The sequence below is a fragment of the Quercus robur genome, chromosome 2, assembly GCF_932294415.1.
Source record: "Quercus robur chromosome 2, dhQueRobu3.1, whole genome shotgun sequence".
In the NCBI taxonomy this organism is placed as follows: domain Eukaryota; kingdom Viridiplantae; phylum Streptophyta; class Magnoliopsida; order Fagales; family Fagaceae; genus Quercus; species Quercus robur.
The window spans coordinates 68,902,397-68,919,450 of record NC_065535.1 but is presented as its reverse complement, the minus strand read 5'-3'; the positions used below and the strand labels follow the sequence as shown (position 1 = coordinate 68,919,450).

At 31.9% G+C, this 17,054-nt stretch overlaps 1 protein-coding gene across 1 annotated transcript; it reads left to right on the top strand.

Moving 5' to 3' along the window:
* Nucleotides 1–9,365: 9,365 nt before the first annotated feature.
* On the top strand, nt 9,366–14,862 carry LOC126714724 (uncharacterized membrane protein At3g27390). Its single transcript, XM_050415000.1, has 11 exons — nt 9,366–9,722; nt 9,860–10,033; nt 10,743–10,851; nt 10,959–11,154; nt 11,250–11,386; nt 12,365–12,653; nt 13,218–13,324; nt 13,411–13,543; nt 13,720–13,906; nt 14,033–14,276; nt 14,401–14,862. Exons 2-11 carry the CDS (start codon nt 9,940–9,942, stop codon nt 14,654–14,656), a joined length of 1,752 nt encoding a protein of 583 aa, XP_050270957.1. The 5' UTR covers nt 9,366–9,722; nt 9,860–9,939; the 3' UTR covers nt 14,657–14,862.
* Nucleotides 14,863–17,054: the final 2,192 nt, after the last annotated feature.

The following is a 17,054-nucleotide window of genomic DNA, read 5'->3' as shown; positions in this document are numbered from 1 at the left end:
CTCTCTCTCTCTCTCTCTCTCTCTCTCTCTCTATATATATATATATATATATATATTCTTTTGTTTGGTGGATGTTTAATTATTTAGATTGATGAATTTTTATGTTTAAATCCACTTTTGGTTGATATGATTTGGTTATATTTTAATTTTTTATCTTTTTAATTTTATCTTCTTTGTTTGTTACATGTTATCCTATGAAATTACAGAATGATTTAATGTTATTCTATTACATAACATGACTTGGATAATTTGGTATTTACAACTATACATTTACTTTTGAATATTTTTCTACTCATTTTCTTTTGTATAATTTTGTTATTTGTCTCACATTCTGTTCCAAAAAGGTGATTGTTCTCTCTCTCTCTCTCTCTCTCTCTCTCTCTCTCTCTCTCTCTCTCTCTCTCTCTCATTAATTCATTCTTGCAACACTATTTTAGATTAATGATTTTTTTTTCTCTACTTTTGGATTATATATTTTGGTGGTGTGTTTTTTGAGTTATTTATCATATGTACTCTCTATCCCTCTTATAGTTTTGGTTTGAGTTGATTTTTAGATATTTTAGAAGTGAGATGATTATGTATTTAAATGTCTCTATAAATTATTGAGTAATATCAATTGTAAATTTGTGATGAGGTTTGGTTATCATGATAATCTTCTTAAGAGAATGAGAAATTCAAATAATTAATTTTAGAACCTAAAAGTTTTAGTTGTAAGAAAAAAAAACCATAACACATTATACAAAAGTTTGAATAATATAGATCACTTGAAAAAAGAATAGTTTTTCTATCTTTTATCTCCAAAAAAAATAATAATGGAATAATATCAATCAAATGTACCTAAGTTTTTCAACAAAAAAAAAAAACTCAAAATAATAGAATGAATTATTTTTAGAGATGGAGAGATGAAAAATAATTTTAGAAATGGTATCTTCAGTAGGTTTTAGAGAATAAATCATACATTATACCACGTTACAAAATAGGTGTATATTTCCACACATGGCATGAGTTTGCGACTAGTTTACTGTAATTCACATGACAAAAACATGCTATACAACAGTTTTAAATGGGTAAAAAGAAAAAACAATATTATCTTTAAGAGTAATGCTAAGGACAACTTCTTTTATAACATTTTCACAATTTGTTAAGTTAGTTAGTTATAATTAGAACAATATCTATTTTATATAAGTCAATCATTGATACCGCTTTACCATGCATCAATCACAACAAGTCACAATTGTCGTTTTAAAATAAGTTAAAAATTTTGTGTCCCTATATTTTATTTTTGAGAATCATATCCCTATCTTTATTATATCTATAATGATTACACAATTTTATTTTATAATATATGATTTTTCTTTGTATACAAAAAGTAGTTGAAGGAAACATTAGTATTTTATCTGGTGGGTGTCTAACAAAAAGAATCTGGATTTATCAAACTATAATCATAAAGCCAAAGTAAGCCAACGCCTGAATATAGTAGTACGTTTGACGATTAACATAATTGAACATTTTGTACAAGATGCTTATTGTCCACAAGCCTATGATTTGCATTAGAATAAATGGCCTGACAGGGTTGTCAACATTATGTCTCCGGTTCTCAAGATGGAAGCTGATTCAAGAATCTGACAGCATGAACAAAATGACCTTTATCATTTATCAATAATGATTACAATGGGACAATGCCTCCTAATTATGCCGCCTTCTGGCTGCTTCCGACCATTGGAGCATGACTAAGAAATCATTATACAAAGACGGATAAATATAGTGGGAGAAGAGAGAGGTGAAGTGAGGTATATGATCCATTTGTTATAATGTAAAAATATTTTTAGGTGTTTGGTATGATAAGTGAATTATTTTAAGTAAATTATCAAAATTGGTGGCTCAGTCATTGGAGTTGCTAGTATCGGAGATCCGATGACTGAACTACTAGAACTGGAAACCAAAATGGTGGCTCTAGTGACCGCCAATAAAAAAAAAAGTGTCTCTAGAGACTAAATTGCCAACACTGGTGGCCAAAACAATGTTTTTCACCACAGAATTGCCAATATTGGTGGCTAGAATGACAAGTCAGTTATCAGACCTCCAGCATCAGTTGCCAAAACGATGTCTGATTGGACATTTGGAACCAGTCACTGAAACAATGGCTCTAATGACTAAACCACCAGCATTGGCTGCCAAGCCCATCAAGCTAGTAACCTCGCCACCTGTTAGGGTGAGGGAAAACCACGGTGTGTTTTTGTAAAATATTTTACCAAAATATTAAAGGTAAAATGCTTTACAAGTTTTTATAAAGGATTTTATAGTTAATGAAAAATATTTTACAAGTTTGATCACATTTTACATGCAAACAAACACCAGAAAATAGAAAAAACATTTTTTTTTTAAATATTTTATTTCAAAACAAACCCAACATTAAAGTTTAAACTACAAACATCAGCCACTACAAGATTTGTCAGTATCAGTGTATCACTAAGTTATTACTTGAGTTCCACCCAGTAACATTACTAAGAGCATTTGCAGCAATGGAGCTAAAAAGCTATAATGCTATTTTAGCTCCACCAATATACCAAAAAAGCCTTGCAGCAGTGGAGGCAAAGTTATAATTTTTAGCTGATTTGCTACAGTGCACATCTATTTATAGATGTGCACTGTAGCAGACATCTAAAAAAAAAAAATTATTCAACCTCCGATTAAAATAATGCAACTTACTTTATTTTTTTTCATTTTTTTTATTCTATCTCACAGTGCTCTTTCTCATCATCACTCTCAAGCTCAGTTCTCTCATCAAGCTCTCATCTCTCTCATCTGTCAAGCTCTCATCTCTCTCATCTCCCAGCCCACGCCGTTGCCGTCGCCAAGCTCTCATCTCTCAAGCTCTCAGCGCCAACGACCCAAGCCCTGCCCAGCGCCGACGACCCAAGCCCTTGCCTAGTGCCGACCAAAGCCCTTGCCCAGCGCCGATTGATCTCTTCGTTCTCTGCCCCTATCTCTCTGCTATCTCTCTGATTGGGTTTTATGTTGATGGGTTCTATTTTTACTTTGATGAATGGGTTTTGATTTTGTTGATGGTTGATGAATGGGGTTTGTTGATGGTGGTTGGGTTTCTCTGGTTTCGTGGTGGCTTTTGGCTAATTTGATTGTTAATGATGGGTTATATTTCTATTTTGATGAATGGCTTTTGATTTTGTTGATGGTTGATGAATGGGGTTTGTTGATGGTTGATGAATGGTGGCTGGGTTTCTCTGGTTGATGAATGGTGGTAGCAGTGGTGGTGGTGGAGTTGTGGTGGTGGTTGTGGGTGTGGTCGTGGCTGTGGCTAATGGTAGAGGTGGTTGTGGTTGGTGCTATGAATGTTTTTTGGGTAGTGGGTTATATTATTTTATTGTATAGGATATATTATTTTATTGTGTTGAAAGCTAAAATAAATCCACTGCTGTAGTATATGTGTATGCAAAATAGATAAAGTAACTTGATGGAGCTAAAAAACTAAATTTTTAGCTCCACTACTGTGGATGCTCTAAGGTCACTTTTATTGTAATGCCAATGTAAATCCATATGAAAAATGACTTTATTCCAATAATAAAATAATTGTGTGTTCCTAGAATTGTTTTTCCTTATTCATATCTTTGGAGCAGTGCAATTTTTTTTTAATTTATTTGTGAACAATCCTGTGATGTTTGCAGATTCTTCCAACCGCATTCTCCAAGCCAAAACAGAGAATCATTATTCTCAGCATATCTTAACTTTTAACTTATTCTGTGCAGGGAAAAGAGAAAGACACAGACTTTTAACTTGTTCTGTGCAGGGAAAAGAGAAAGACACAGACTTTTAACTTGTTAAATACTCCAGAAATTATTGGAAACTATATAGAGACAACCCAGCATCTTTTATTATTTTTTAAATTTATTTTTTTGCTTGTGGACCAAGATGATACCTTACGTGCCCAATCGAATGAAAAATATTTATGTTGATTACTTCTTATTAATTGTGCTTCTTTCACTGTTCCAAAAGGATATTCACAATCATATAAGAACCTAATTTTTTAAAAAAATTCATTTATCCTTGTTCAGCCTGATAAAATTTCTAGAGATTTATAGAATTAAGTTTTTATTGTGAGTTCCAGTTAACTTAACTGGTAAAGTATCTGATAATTAAATAAGAGATCTGAGGTTCAATCCTCGCCTTTGTTAAAAACCGATTGATATCTTAATTTGATGATAAAGAACTATAGTGAATGTTGAAACTCTCTTTAAAAAAAAAAAAATTATTGAAAGCCTAGTGTTATTTAACCGACTTCTCTTGTTCATCCCTAAAGCACCATGGACTCGCTGTATCCATACGCACATTTGAATAAATATTCATCGCCATAATTATGGTCTCAGTTGACAGAGAGTTATGTATGTGGTCCCGTCCATGACCGCTGGCTGAACCAATTTTGGGGGCTTTAAAAATACAAGTTAAAAGTTACAAGAAATTTACCAAAGGGAATTTCCACGAACTCACTGAGAAATTATGAACCGAACAACATATAGATACAACTTTTATATGCGACAAAATTGGAAACCAGTCAATTCATTTTGCGACACAACGGTTACGTAAAAGCCTTTGCTTGAGAGAGTTTACTATTTCTATACATATCTTAAATCTCATCATTATTTTGCACTTGTAATAATAATAATAATAATAAGATAACGTCACGTCAAAGATTGAGAGACTAACACAAAATTAAGTACATCCCAAGCACGCTAAATGGATATTTGACCATGCTAATTAGTAATTATTAAGTAATTACGTCACACTTACTAGAGTTCAATAGATATGATGATCGAATCTAAGAATATTTATTTTTGATAGCCAAATATATATCCCATGATATAATATTTATTGGTCATTATAATTTTTTATATTGAGGGATAATCATCCTTTTATGAAAAAGTTTTAAACAAGGTTGTAATAATTATTCTCTAAATGCATATAATAATTTTATTATAAACTAATCCTAAAAAAATTCTTTTTGTGTGTGTAGGCAGCACACATGCAAAAAATACTAGGGTATATTTGGTAACTGTTTTTCTCCTTATTATCTGTTTCCAAATACAATTTTCTATTTTTGAAACTAAAAAACTTATTTGCAACCAGAAATGGACAGAAAACAAAAACCGTTTTCAAAACTCAATTTGTGAAGGAAACTGAAAATATGCAAAAGACTATTTTCAGTTTCTAATTTTTAAAAGTCAATGAAAATACACATTTAATTTAATGAATTTGTCTCATTTAATGAGTTAGCATTAGAATTCAAACCTAGTAACAGCATATTTTAGTATTTTCTATTTTTTTTCTTCAATTTTTTTTTAAATTTCAACTAACCAAACGTGTTTTTTATTTCAAAAATACAAGAAAATTGTTTGTTCTTTATATTCCCAAAAACAAGTTTTTGAAAATAGAAAACAAAAACTGTTACCAAACATAACCTTAATCTCTCCCTCTTTTTTTTTATTTTTTTTTATTTTTTTTTAATAGAGACTTCCAACCTATGGCGTTTGCTCCTGATAATAGCTCTTTATTATCAGACCAAAACACCATTCGGTTTTTAGTGTAGGCGATGATTGAATTCCAGATCTCTTATTCAACCGTCAAAGACTTTACTAGTTGAGCTAACTGGAACCCACATCTCTCCCTCTCTATGATTCCTAAAAAGTAAAAACATAAACATTCCCATTTCAATTCAAAACCTCTAATTCTAGTTGCCAAATCAAACATATATACATACATGCATACATACATACATACATATATATATATATATATATGTATGTAAAAATGCTTTCTTAGTCTTTTATTTTATTTTGATATATTTGTTGATTTGCAAAAACAAGCAATGATATTAACTATAAAATCATTATTATTTTAGGACGATTGAGTTCCACAACAAGTGTAGATCTAATTGTATAAGTAAGAATGTAAGATGTTCCAAAGATACAAATTTGAGGTTTTATTTCAATTTCACAACTAAACATATGAGTAAAATCTTCTAGAAACAATTAGTCAATTTAAACATCTTCTATTTCTAGTAATATGAATTACCATTTATAACATAGTTTTTCATTCAATGTACCAAGCATACCCTAATTATTTTAAAACAAATCTCATAAGAGTTTGTTCATGAATACATTATTTTATTTGATATCAACTCATGTTAATTGTTGGGCCAAATGATACATTTTGAATCAATTTCGTTTGATTAGGCTTGGTAACTTAAATTCAGTAACTGCTTAAGCTCAATGATTCAAGTTGGTCTTTTAGGAATTTAGAGTCTATTTGGATATTGCTTATTGTTGAAAACTAAAAACACTGTAGCAAAATAATTTTTAAATATGTAAATAATGTCGTGGGACCTAGTTTTAAAGTTATTTTTACTGGGAAAAAAAAAATACTTACGGGTCCCATGAACAGTGCACAGAACCTACTAAAAAACGCACAGACGCAAACGTTGAGCTAAAAATGTTGTATCCAAACTTACACTTAAAGTCCATTTGAGAATAACTTATTTAGCTGAAATTGAAAACTTTTTTGTTGAAAGTATTGTACATAAAGCTAAAAGGTAGCTGAAATAATAGAGTGGGACTCATAAATAATATTAAAAAAATGTAATGGGACCTATAAATAATAGCAAAAATAAACTAAATAGTAAAAAAATTGGCTTTTTAAGCCAATGCCAAACACAACTTTAGTCGATTAGGATTTTATTTTCTCATTATTATTTTTTGCATTTCTCAACAAATCCTCTAAAGTGAGGTATTTTTTAGACCACGTACCGTAATCTATGAAGTTAGATTTTACTTCGAGCAGGTCACAGCACCATAAATTTCACTTCTTTTTTTTTTTTGTTTTTTTTTAAAAAAAACACCATAAAAATTCAGTTCAAACAATTTTAAAACAATAATAAGAGACCAATGTTAGTTTTTTTTTTTTTTTTTTTTTTTTTTTTTTTTTTTTTTTTTTAAGAAGAAGAGACCAATGTTGGTTAAAAATTAGTTTCTACTCAAACAGTAAAATTGAGTTTAAACATAAATTTGAGCTTAACTTAATAAAGAGTAATTGAACATAAAACAATTTTTTTTTCTCAAATAGTTTACAAGCCTTTTGATTTGAGACTTGAGACTTGAGACATAAAACTTTCCCCTATGCGGACACGGTGGTTTAGATAAACATTTAACTGTTAAAATCGTGTTTTGAATCATAAGATCGTATGATTTTACGATCTCATCTCACCAAAAAGTTTAGAATCGTATAAATGATAGGATTGTATGTAGGATCGTGTCGGATTGTATGAGATCCTACTGATCCTACCAAACACGTTTTTGGTTTGGGGGTTTTTTTTTTTTTTAGTGGAATTGATTTGGGGTAAGATAATCCAACTAAATCCACAAGCACAATGGGGTATCAGAAGCCCAATAACAAATTGAAGTCCCAAATTTACCCATATGTCAACATAAAATCTCAAAAAAACCTACTGTACTTAAGTTTAAAGTTATAAAAAAATTATTAAAAAAAAAAAAAACCTAAAATATTTAGAAACATTCAGCCCCATAGCCATGCCTCCTCAGTCCTCTAAAAAACCTAGCACTTGTCAACCCTCTCAATGACGATGCCGTGAGCCATTGCCCCCTTTAAGCTTTATGCTATTGGGTAATTTGTTTTGATAGTTAATAGTTTATCATTTATTTGTACTTTGATAGCTTGATTCTACATTGTTGTGTTGTGCATATGATTTTGATGAAGCTTTTAAGGTTTTTATTTTTCCATTTTGTTAACTAAATTAAGCAAAATTTGAAAAACTATAAAACAACTAGTTTACCTTAGAATAAGAATTCCCTTTTGGATTACATATTGTTAATTTGTAATCAGCTAGTTTTCATTTGCTAACTAGCTTAACTTATTTTGGATTTGGAACTTAGAATTTGGAAAACATTTTCCATGTGTAGATAATACTTTGGTACTTAGTTGTACTGAACTTTTCAGATACATTATGTCAAAAGTTAAATACATTTTGTTTTGTTTGTATGAGGTAACAATGAAGTGCATGCAAATTATATTTTATAATGCAAATATTTTTTTTAAAGGATGATTTTATATTTTAAGTGATTATTCAACATATAAAGTCATTATCAATTGTTTTTTGATTAAAATCTGAAAATAAGTAGGATCTTACGATCCATAATCCTATTCATCTCCCACAATCCTACGTAGGATCTCGATTTTGACAATCTTACATTTAACATACCGACATATTTATTTTCTTTGGCTTCCAATTAATGCTTTTATTTATAATTTTTTTAAAGATTTTTTTTTAGAGAAAAAAAAAAGAGGAAGATATTTAACCAAAAAAAGAAAAAGAAAAAGAGGAAGATAATATTGAATACGACAATTCGATTGCTAAAGCTTTTTGATTTTCCAAGTGAGTCGGCTACTGAGTCTGAGCTACTTGTCCGAAAAAGATGTCTGAGCTAATCAGTCTCTTCTCTGCAGCATCTGCTGGAGCTCCCTAGCTTGAGTGCTTATAAATATCAGTACATTTCCAAATTAACATATTAAAAAAATTTAATTTCCAAATTAGCATAACAAAACGGCTAACTCTTTCTATTAAAAACAAAAATAAAACAAAAAGGCTAATTCTAGTTTGCAACTAATTTCGCTCTTACTTTTAACATCTATTTTATATGGCAAGTTGTGATTGTTTATGTCTTACTTTCACATGGATCTAGCACTTTTTTTTTTTTTTTTCCACTTACAATCAATCACATAGTTGTAAATAATTAAAAATAAATGTGAAATTGGTTGTGGCCCTAAATTTTTTTCTATAAAGAAAATTTATAATAGAAATTGTAGTGAATGCATGTGTAATTTAGCACACTAATTTAAGAATGTTGTGAAATTGTAGTGTTATTATTATTATTTTTTATTAGCGTTACTCACTCTCTCTCAATTTTCTATGCGCGTTAAACATATTGCCAAAATTGTTTTGCTTCCTCCACGGAATGATTAGTTAAGATGTCCAATAGTAATCTTTAACTTAGTGTGGAAGTAGAAAAAACAAAGTGCTTGTAAAACACTCCAACAAGTGGCTTTTACTTGTTTCTATGCAAATTTAGTGGATTTTGATACATGAGTTTAAAAATATGTATTTCTTATTTTGTTGTTAAAAATATGTATTTCTTATTTTGTTGTTTGAAAATATGTATAAAAATATATATAAGTAAAATGATTTTACTAATATGTGTCCTTATACGTGTCGGAGTGAATGTACCAAAAACACCTCAACCTTTTATACGTGTTTTTCATTTTTCTTATTTAAGCCACAGAGACAGACAGAACCCAAGTTGCTTTGGTTTGGTTTTTAGTAGAAACACAAATGAAAGAAAGATAAAAACTTTGCTTATTTTTTTATAGTAACCGCTCTATCCACGATCCCTCCTAAGTTGAGGCCTTATAACAACGGTTATTCAAACGCCCTGTGTTCAATCCCAGAAAACCCATGTGATGTTTTTTCATATTTTAATTTCAAATTAAACCTTAACGTTTAAAAAAAAAAAAAAAAAAAAAAAAAAAAGACATTAGCTTCCCAGAGAAAAAAGAAGACAAAGGCTTAAAGAATAACAATCTTTGTTATTCTTTTTTCATTTTCATTTGGTCCTGAAGAAGAGTAAAAGAACTGATCTTGAGTAAGTTTCTGATGTGGGTTTTCAGCAATTTTGCTTATTGGTGTGTTGGGTATTTGTTATTTTTTGGTTTCATGGTACTTGTTTAATTATTTTTGTTGCTTGAGTTGTTGAAAATAGTATATATTTTGTGATTGCAGGTGGGAATTGGAGTTGACTCTGAGATGGGTATGTAGTTATTTGGGGGAGATCTGGTTTGGTAAAGAGTAAGGAGAGAGAGATGGAACCCCCAAGGGGGGTTTTGGCTTCAGTGTGGAACTTTATTTGCTTTCTACCTTTCTTCAATGGACTTCTTATTCTGGGAGTCATTAAAGGTATGTTGTCAATTTGCTCCTGGGTTTTGTTTTCTCTTGTTGGCTTCATTCTTGTTATGGTCTTTTTTTTCCCCTCAAAACTAATCATGTAGTTATATATGTATTTGCTTCTTATGTTATTTAGGAAAAAGATAGTTTTGAATAAATGAATTAATTAATCTTTTCAGTACTACTACAATACACTGTCCATGTGTAATTCCTGTTTTAATTTATATCTGATGTTTGTTTTTTGAATTTAGTTTTGCTTCTGTTTGCTTTGTTAGAAGGTGTTCTGGAGTTTAACATTTGAAAATTGATAGACAGAAATGATTGCTTCAGGATTGTGCTTTCTTTCTCCCTCTTTTCATCTTGCGATTAAGCTGCTTCCTGGGTTTCTTAGTTTGATTTCATTGTTATTGCATCATTATTTGCTCCTCATGCTAGACCTGAGTCCTTGCCTGGTTTAGTTTCTCCCCCTTGGAATTTTCTTTAACAGGCCATTTTGATTCATGTCTATATCACCAAGTTTAGATGCTAGTTTTCATGCATCATGTGCAAAACAAATAACTATGCCTTGAGGGTGATGTTTGAATTGTGTATGCAGAGAAATTAGAATAGTCATTTTAGCTAGTCATGTATACAAAGCATTGACTAGTGAATCACAATATATTGCCAGAATGAAGAGTGTGACTTTTAATAAACACCAAATTTTAAATGAAACTTGTTTCAGGTATCATTCTCTGCCCTGTGGTATGCCTTATCATGACAGTTGGAATTTCTGCTATCACAATTGGTCTTTGGCCTGTACATATTGCCTGGACATATTATTGCGTTCTGAGGTGCTTTCATGGTCCCTCCACCTTCCCGTTGTGATTTGCTGATTTATTTATCTATTTTGGTTAATTTTTTTCTCATAGTATTGAATATTGATGTCTTTAATGAGCAGAGCTAAGCGATTAGGACCTGTTTTGAAGCTTGTTCTCTGTATTTCCGTTCTACCTGTGCCCTTGATTTTGTGGCCAGTAGTTGGTATTGTTGGAAGTATCATAGGTGGAGCAGCATATGGCTTTTTTTCACCAATATTTGCTACTTTTGATGCTGTTGGAGTGGGAAAGACTAGAAAATTATACCACTGTTTTTATGTATGTCTTCAATACATGATTTCTCTTCTTTATAAAATTCTCTATTCTCATGTTGCCTGTCACAAGAGACATTCTTTCTTTTACTGTATTTGCAGGATGGAACTAAGGACACTGTTAAAGGGTCCTTTACTATTGTCAGGGATTTTAGGGATGTTTGTTACCATTCCTACTTCTCAGTTATGGATGACCTACGTCTAAAAGGACCTCCAGATGTGAAATATTTTGAGATTAGGTTTTCTCTCTGTCTACTGTCTACATTTGCTTCTTATTTCATTTATATTACTGCTCATAAAACCATAAAATAGAGTAGAGACTATATTATTGAAAACAAATCCTTTATTACAATATGAAGGATTGTAATGATGAACATGGGCTCTTAAGTTCTTACAATTTGCATTTGCTAAACTATTTATAATTTCCATGTGTTAACTTTATTTTCGTGATGGATGGAGTAATCAGAGGTGAGAATATACTTTCCTGTATTTCTTTTTGTTTCAAACTCCATGTTTTCAATCTTGGAAAATGAATTGTATTTGTAGGTCTCTTGAAGTATTTTCTGCTTATTATCTTTGAAAGATTATTTGTGGAGAAAGGACATTTTTCAGCCTCTAGAATATGCTTGATGGTTAAAACTTATATTCTATCCTTTTGGCAATTCAGAGATGTTTGACTTGACGTCAACATCCACAATCAAGTTTGAGAAATTATATCTCATGCTGTAGGTGGAATTAATTGACATTAACACAAGGTGAATTGTCCAATGCATTGGTTAATTGATCCTAGTTAACACACACTACTAGCATGTGGAATTTACACAAAGGGAAGTACTAATTGACTGTACAAGATATGATTGGCAGAAGGGTTGTTAACAGATATATTTATGGTATGATTGTCCACAAGCGCATCATTTAATGGGACAGGCTTTAGTCAAGCTTTTTAAAAAAATAGTATAAATTATCTGATGGTCATGATTAGCCCAGTCATCATGTTTTATTCACAAAAACCTAGTCTTTTCCTTCCCCATAATATAACAACATGACACTGATGATTGATATTTTTGTTCTTAATCTTGGTAGTTTATCTGGATATGTGAATTAGTGTGCCCATGTTTCCATTGTATACAGAAGTTAAGTTTTGTGGAGTTCTTTCATGCTGAACTTATTTTGTTTTATTAAGGTGTTTTTTTTCTTTGGTGTTAACTTGCTTGCAGATTGCTTTATCTTCCTGGGGCAGTAATTGCTGGAGTTCTTGGATTAGTTGTTGATTTTCCATTAGTCTCATTCATTGCTCTATGCAAAAGCATCTACATGCTCTTTAAGGGGTGGCACCGTTTGTTTCATGACCTTATAGGTCGTGAAGGCCCTTTCTTGGAGACAATATGTGTACCTTTTGCTGGTCTTGCTCTCATACTCTGGCCATTGGCTGTTGTTGGGGCAGTGTTAGGCTCCATGGTTGCCAGTATTTTTCTTGGTGCTTATGCAGGGGTGGTTGCTTATCAGGTAAGACTGTATGCTAGATGAGGTAATGTTGTTTTTCAGTTGTATAGTTAATACAGCTTGTTATAAATTGCTGCTTTTTTTCTTTGCTGATGAGCAGATGGAGGTAGCATTCAAATTGAGTTAATTTGTTGTTCACATGTTTGTTTTGTACAAGAATCACACTTACTACTAGAGAATGACACCATCTGATTTTTCTAGTAACTATAATAAATATTCATGGTCAGATTCCATTGTAAACAGAACGAATATTTACTTTGCCTGTTTTCCATGAGGTTTTAACACCTCCAAAAAGTGATTGTTGCTATAGTTGATTACCATTTTCTTCAACTGATCATTGTTAGTAGATGTTTCAGCTTAAGATTGAAATATATTGCAAGTTATCTCAGATTTTAGCATTTAGTCTGTGTAATCATTTCAAGCAATTGCACCTATGCTATAATCACCAAATTATGATTCTCATGTCAGAGACTTTGAGATCATATGAGATAGCGAGACCTTTTGTCGGTGTCCCGGTTGCATAGATTGCAGGTGACATAAATTGATTGTTTGGTCTTTGGATTACAGGAGTCCTCGTTTTGGTTTGGTCTTTGCTATATTGTTGCAGCGTTGTCCATATATGATGAATATAGCAATGATGTTCTTGACATGCCAGAAGGATCCATCTTTCCTAGGTTTTGTTCAGCACTCTAATTCTCTTTGGTTGTGAAAAGTTTTCATGCACTGTGACTCGATTCTCATAAAATTCTGATATTAACAGGCCTAAGTATCGACATGCACAATTACAGCCCACCTCTCGTACACCTTCTATCTCAAGGCCCAATTCTTTCCGAAATCCTCCTTCCCGCACAACATCAATTAAGAACCCTATGACTGAGTTGAAGCCACTTGAGGTATCTTGTATATATTGCATTTAAAATTAAGGGAATGCTTCTCTCTGGAATGAAGTTCCCCCAATTTGCATGTGTTTGAGATGCGTGACTTAATTGCATAATTCTAATTTTGAAGACACCTAATTTTTTAGCTCATGGTTTAGGTGCTGAATGAAAGTTTTTTCATGTCTCTGTAGCTACTTGATAGCTTATTCAAGGAGTGTCAACGCCTTGCCGAAATAATGCTTTCTGAAGGACTAATAACACTTGAAGACATTGAAGGTGCCAAGTCTAGCAGAGTTATTAGCATTGGGTTACCAGCTTACTGCTTTCTTCAGATGCTCCTGCGCTCTGCAAAAGCCAATGCTGTGGGTTTATTGTTAGGTAGTGCTGCACTTTCCTACATATGTTCCTTTAAAATAAATTATTTTTGTATCATTCTTCTTTTTTATAATTTCCAGCAGTCTTGATGGCTAATAAAGAAATTCCTTTTATAATTGATTGATATAGCTGACGAGGTTACAGAGGTCACTAGCACAAACAGGCCGAAAGATGCCGTCTTCGATTGGTTTCTTAATCCACTTCTTATCCTTAAAGATCAGATTAAAGCTGAGAATCTTTCTGAGGCAGAAGAGGACTATTTCTCCAAGTTAGTTTTGTTGGGTGGAGATCCAGTGAGATTGAAAAACTCAAATATTGGCTCACCACCTGAATCTGAACGTAAACGAGCTGAACTCGATGCATTAGCTCGAAGGTAATAAAGTGAATAATATTTGCAGAACCTTCCTAGTTCCCAGAATTTTTTTTTTCTATTAATGCCCCTTTTAGTTGTGCTTCATTTATCCTTTTTTTTTTTTGGTAAAAAAATAATGATGAAGGCTTCAAGGAATCATCAAATCTATCTCAAGGTATCCAACTTTTAGGCGTCGTTTTGAGGCTCTTGTGAAGACCCTATCCGATAATCTTGTCAAAAAGAATGATCACAGTGGATCAAACAATGGGCCTCAAACAGTTCCAAGATCAAAGAGTGCCTTTGCACGAATGTTTAGCCAGCAATCTTTTAAGTACAAGACGAACAATCACAGTTCTGATCCGGAGTCACAAACAGCAGTGAGAAATGTTGAAATTTTATAATGAGAGATGCTAAATGTAATTTTGGTACCAATCTTAGTATTCTTTTTTCCTTGATTTCCTAATTGGTCATTTTAAGTTGTAACCTTTAGTTATTCTCATATTTGCCGTCTCCATCATGACAGATAAAGAAGCATGTATTTCTATGTTGTACAAAGAAAATGCAATGTAAGAGAAAAAATAGATATGGGTTTTGTTTTCTTTTTCCATTTTCTGAATATCAGTGTGGGTTCCCCCACCCCACCAAACAAAAGGCAAAAGTTTATGCATTCGCTCTCCTTTCTCCACTATTTGTACTAACCAACAGACTTATTCCCTTTTTCTACAATTTCCAGTGTATTCGGATTGAAAGCACCATTATGAAGTTCACTAAATTAGCAAATCACAGGATAAGACATAAGCTATTTGTGGCTTTGATAATCAAATTATTACTTGTTCCTAATTTGATCTGTGAACTCATTGTCACACAAGATGAGACACTCGGAAAAGGGTTCTTTGATTGGTCCATGTCCTTTCAGGTATCTTGATGATCCAGGAAGAAGAACAGAGGTTCTTTAGACAAATTCTGTGACAATGAAATGGGACCTGTCTCTTGTCTGCTGGCTCTTGTTGCCTAATGTTGATGGATTGTGATTGTGAGTTCAATGTAAGCGCATCGAAGGGCAATCTTGTGCTATTTTTTGTTTGCTAGCTAATGACCTAGTTTAGGAAGCAAACTTGTGCCATTTTTTGTTTGCTAGCTGATGACCTAGTTTAGGAATCTAAAAGTAGTCACAAATTTGTGAGGATTTTTATAAGTTTACATTGTAGACGCACAATGTTGTACACATTTGCAAAATGATTGATTTAAAATGTATTGACAAATAATTATTTTGTATTTTCTTTTGTTTAAATATTATTAATATTGAATGGTTATTAGTTTTATTTTTCATAGTAAATTCAGTCTTGAATCTTAGTATATTTTTTCTTATTTAAAAGACAAAAAGCAAAAACAAAAACAAAATGGTTCATACTTTAGCCCCCCAAAGCTAAAATCCCAGCTCCGACCTGGGTAAATTTACCATTAATTTTGAAGAATTCATGTTAACTCATACTGTACCATATAATGCCTAGCTATTTGTCAATTTCGAAATGGCTTGTCTTTACTAGTTTTGTTGCTGATATGTCAGCTGTGTGCTGTTGCTTTCTCAAATTAGGAACTCAAAGTACGTCTGTTTATACTTTAGAAACCTTCTCAGACTTTCCTCAAGGCTACTATATATTACTTATATTATTTTAGAGCTATGGCGATCACAGCAACAAATACTACTGCTAGAAGCAAGCAGCCTTTGCAATTGATTGGCTTACTTTTGCAGCACATGCATTGCAGTCACATAATTACCTACTATGCCTTAGGTTTTTAACTTCTTTTTTACATAGACCTGTGGCTCTCGGCCAAAACTAGTATCTCATACTTCTCTAAGTCCAAGAGAAGACACTTTAGCTTTAAGTGATGCTATTTGTGCTACAATTTTCATTGTGGTACAAGATTTATTAGTAACTATCTTTAGGTGATAATCAATCTCATTCAATATTAGTAAGAATGCTTTATCATCTATTTTGTTAGTGCTGAATGAAAACACAACTCAAATGAAAAGAGCCCCATTAGAAGGCTTAGTTGCATTTTCATCTCTTTGGTAGTCCTCCAAGTCCACCAGGCACAAGGAAATTAGACGGGTCTGACGGTTCCCAAAAAATCACATAACATTGCTCAAAATAATCTCCAACATCAGATCTTCCCAGAAAAAGAAAAAAAGAAAACAAGTAAAAAAAATATGAGTAGAAGACTATGGAAGAAAGGTTACAAATCTGCTTCTAGCTTCTGCATCTGCATCTGCTTCTGCTGCTTCTTTATTTGTTGAAAAATTGTGGAAGGAGACTGCTGTTTGTTTGAAAACTGTGGAAGAAATAACAGAGGGAGAGAGAGGCGGAGGCTGTAGGGGAAAGCTAAAAGAATAGAAGACAAAAGTCCATAGGATTTGAAGTTTGATTCGAGGAAACGTGTGAACTTTGATCATGATGCTTGGGGAAATGTGTGAGTGGGGGGTTGAGTTTCTCGTGAGATCTCATGAGTCATAAGTTTTTTTTCTTCTCTTTTTTATCCAGCACAGCCAGCTCATAAGTTATATTTTATAAAACTTTTTTTGTTATATTTATTTATTATTTTTTAGATATAATGTTTTAAAATCTTTTAAATAATAAGAGAAAATCTAACAAATATCATATTTATGGTAAATTAAGATATATTTGAATCTCTATAAGTACTAATTTAGTCAATATTACATAATTTTAAGCATTTATTTTAATTATTTTGTATTAAATATTATTAATTTAATACAATTTAATTAAGAGAAAATAGTAT

Excerpts from the sequence above, each read along its gene's own strand:
- LOC126714724 (XM_050415000.1), top strand. The coding sequence starts at position 9,940 with ATGGAACCCCCAAGGGGGGTTTTGGCTTCAGTGTGGAACTTTATTTGC. Across the intron at positions 11,155-11,249 it reads AATTATACCACTGTTTTTAT|GATGGAACTAAGGACACTGT; the intron begins GTATGTCTTCAA and ends CTGTATTTGCAG. Across the intron at positions 13,907-14,032 it reads TGCTGTGGGTTTATTGTTAG|CTGACGAGGTTACAGAGGTC; the intron begins GTAGTGCTGCAC and ends TGATTGATATAG.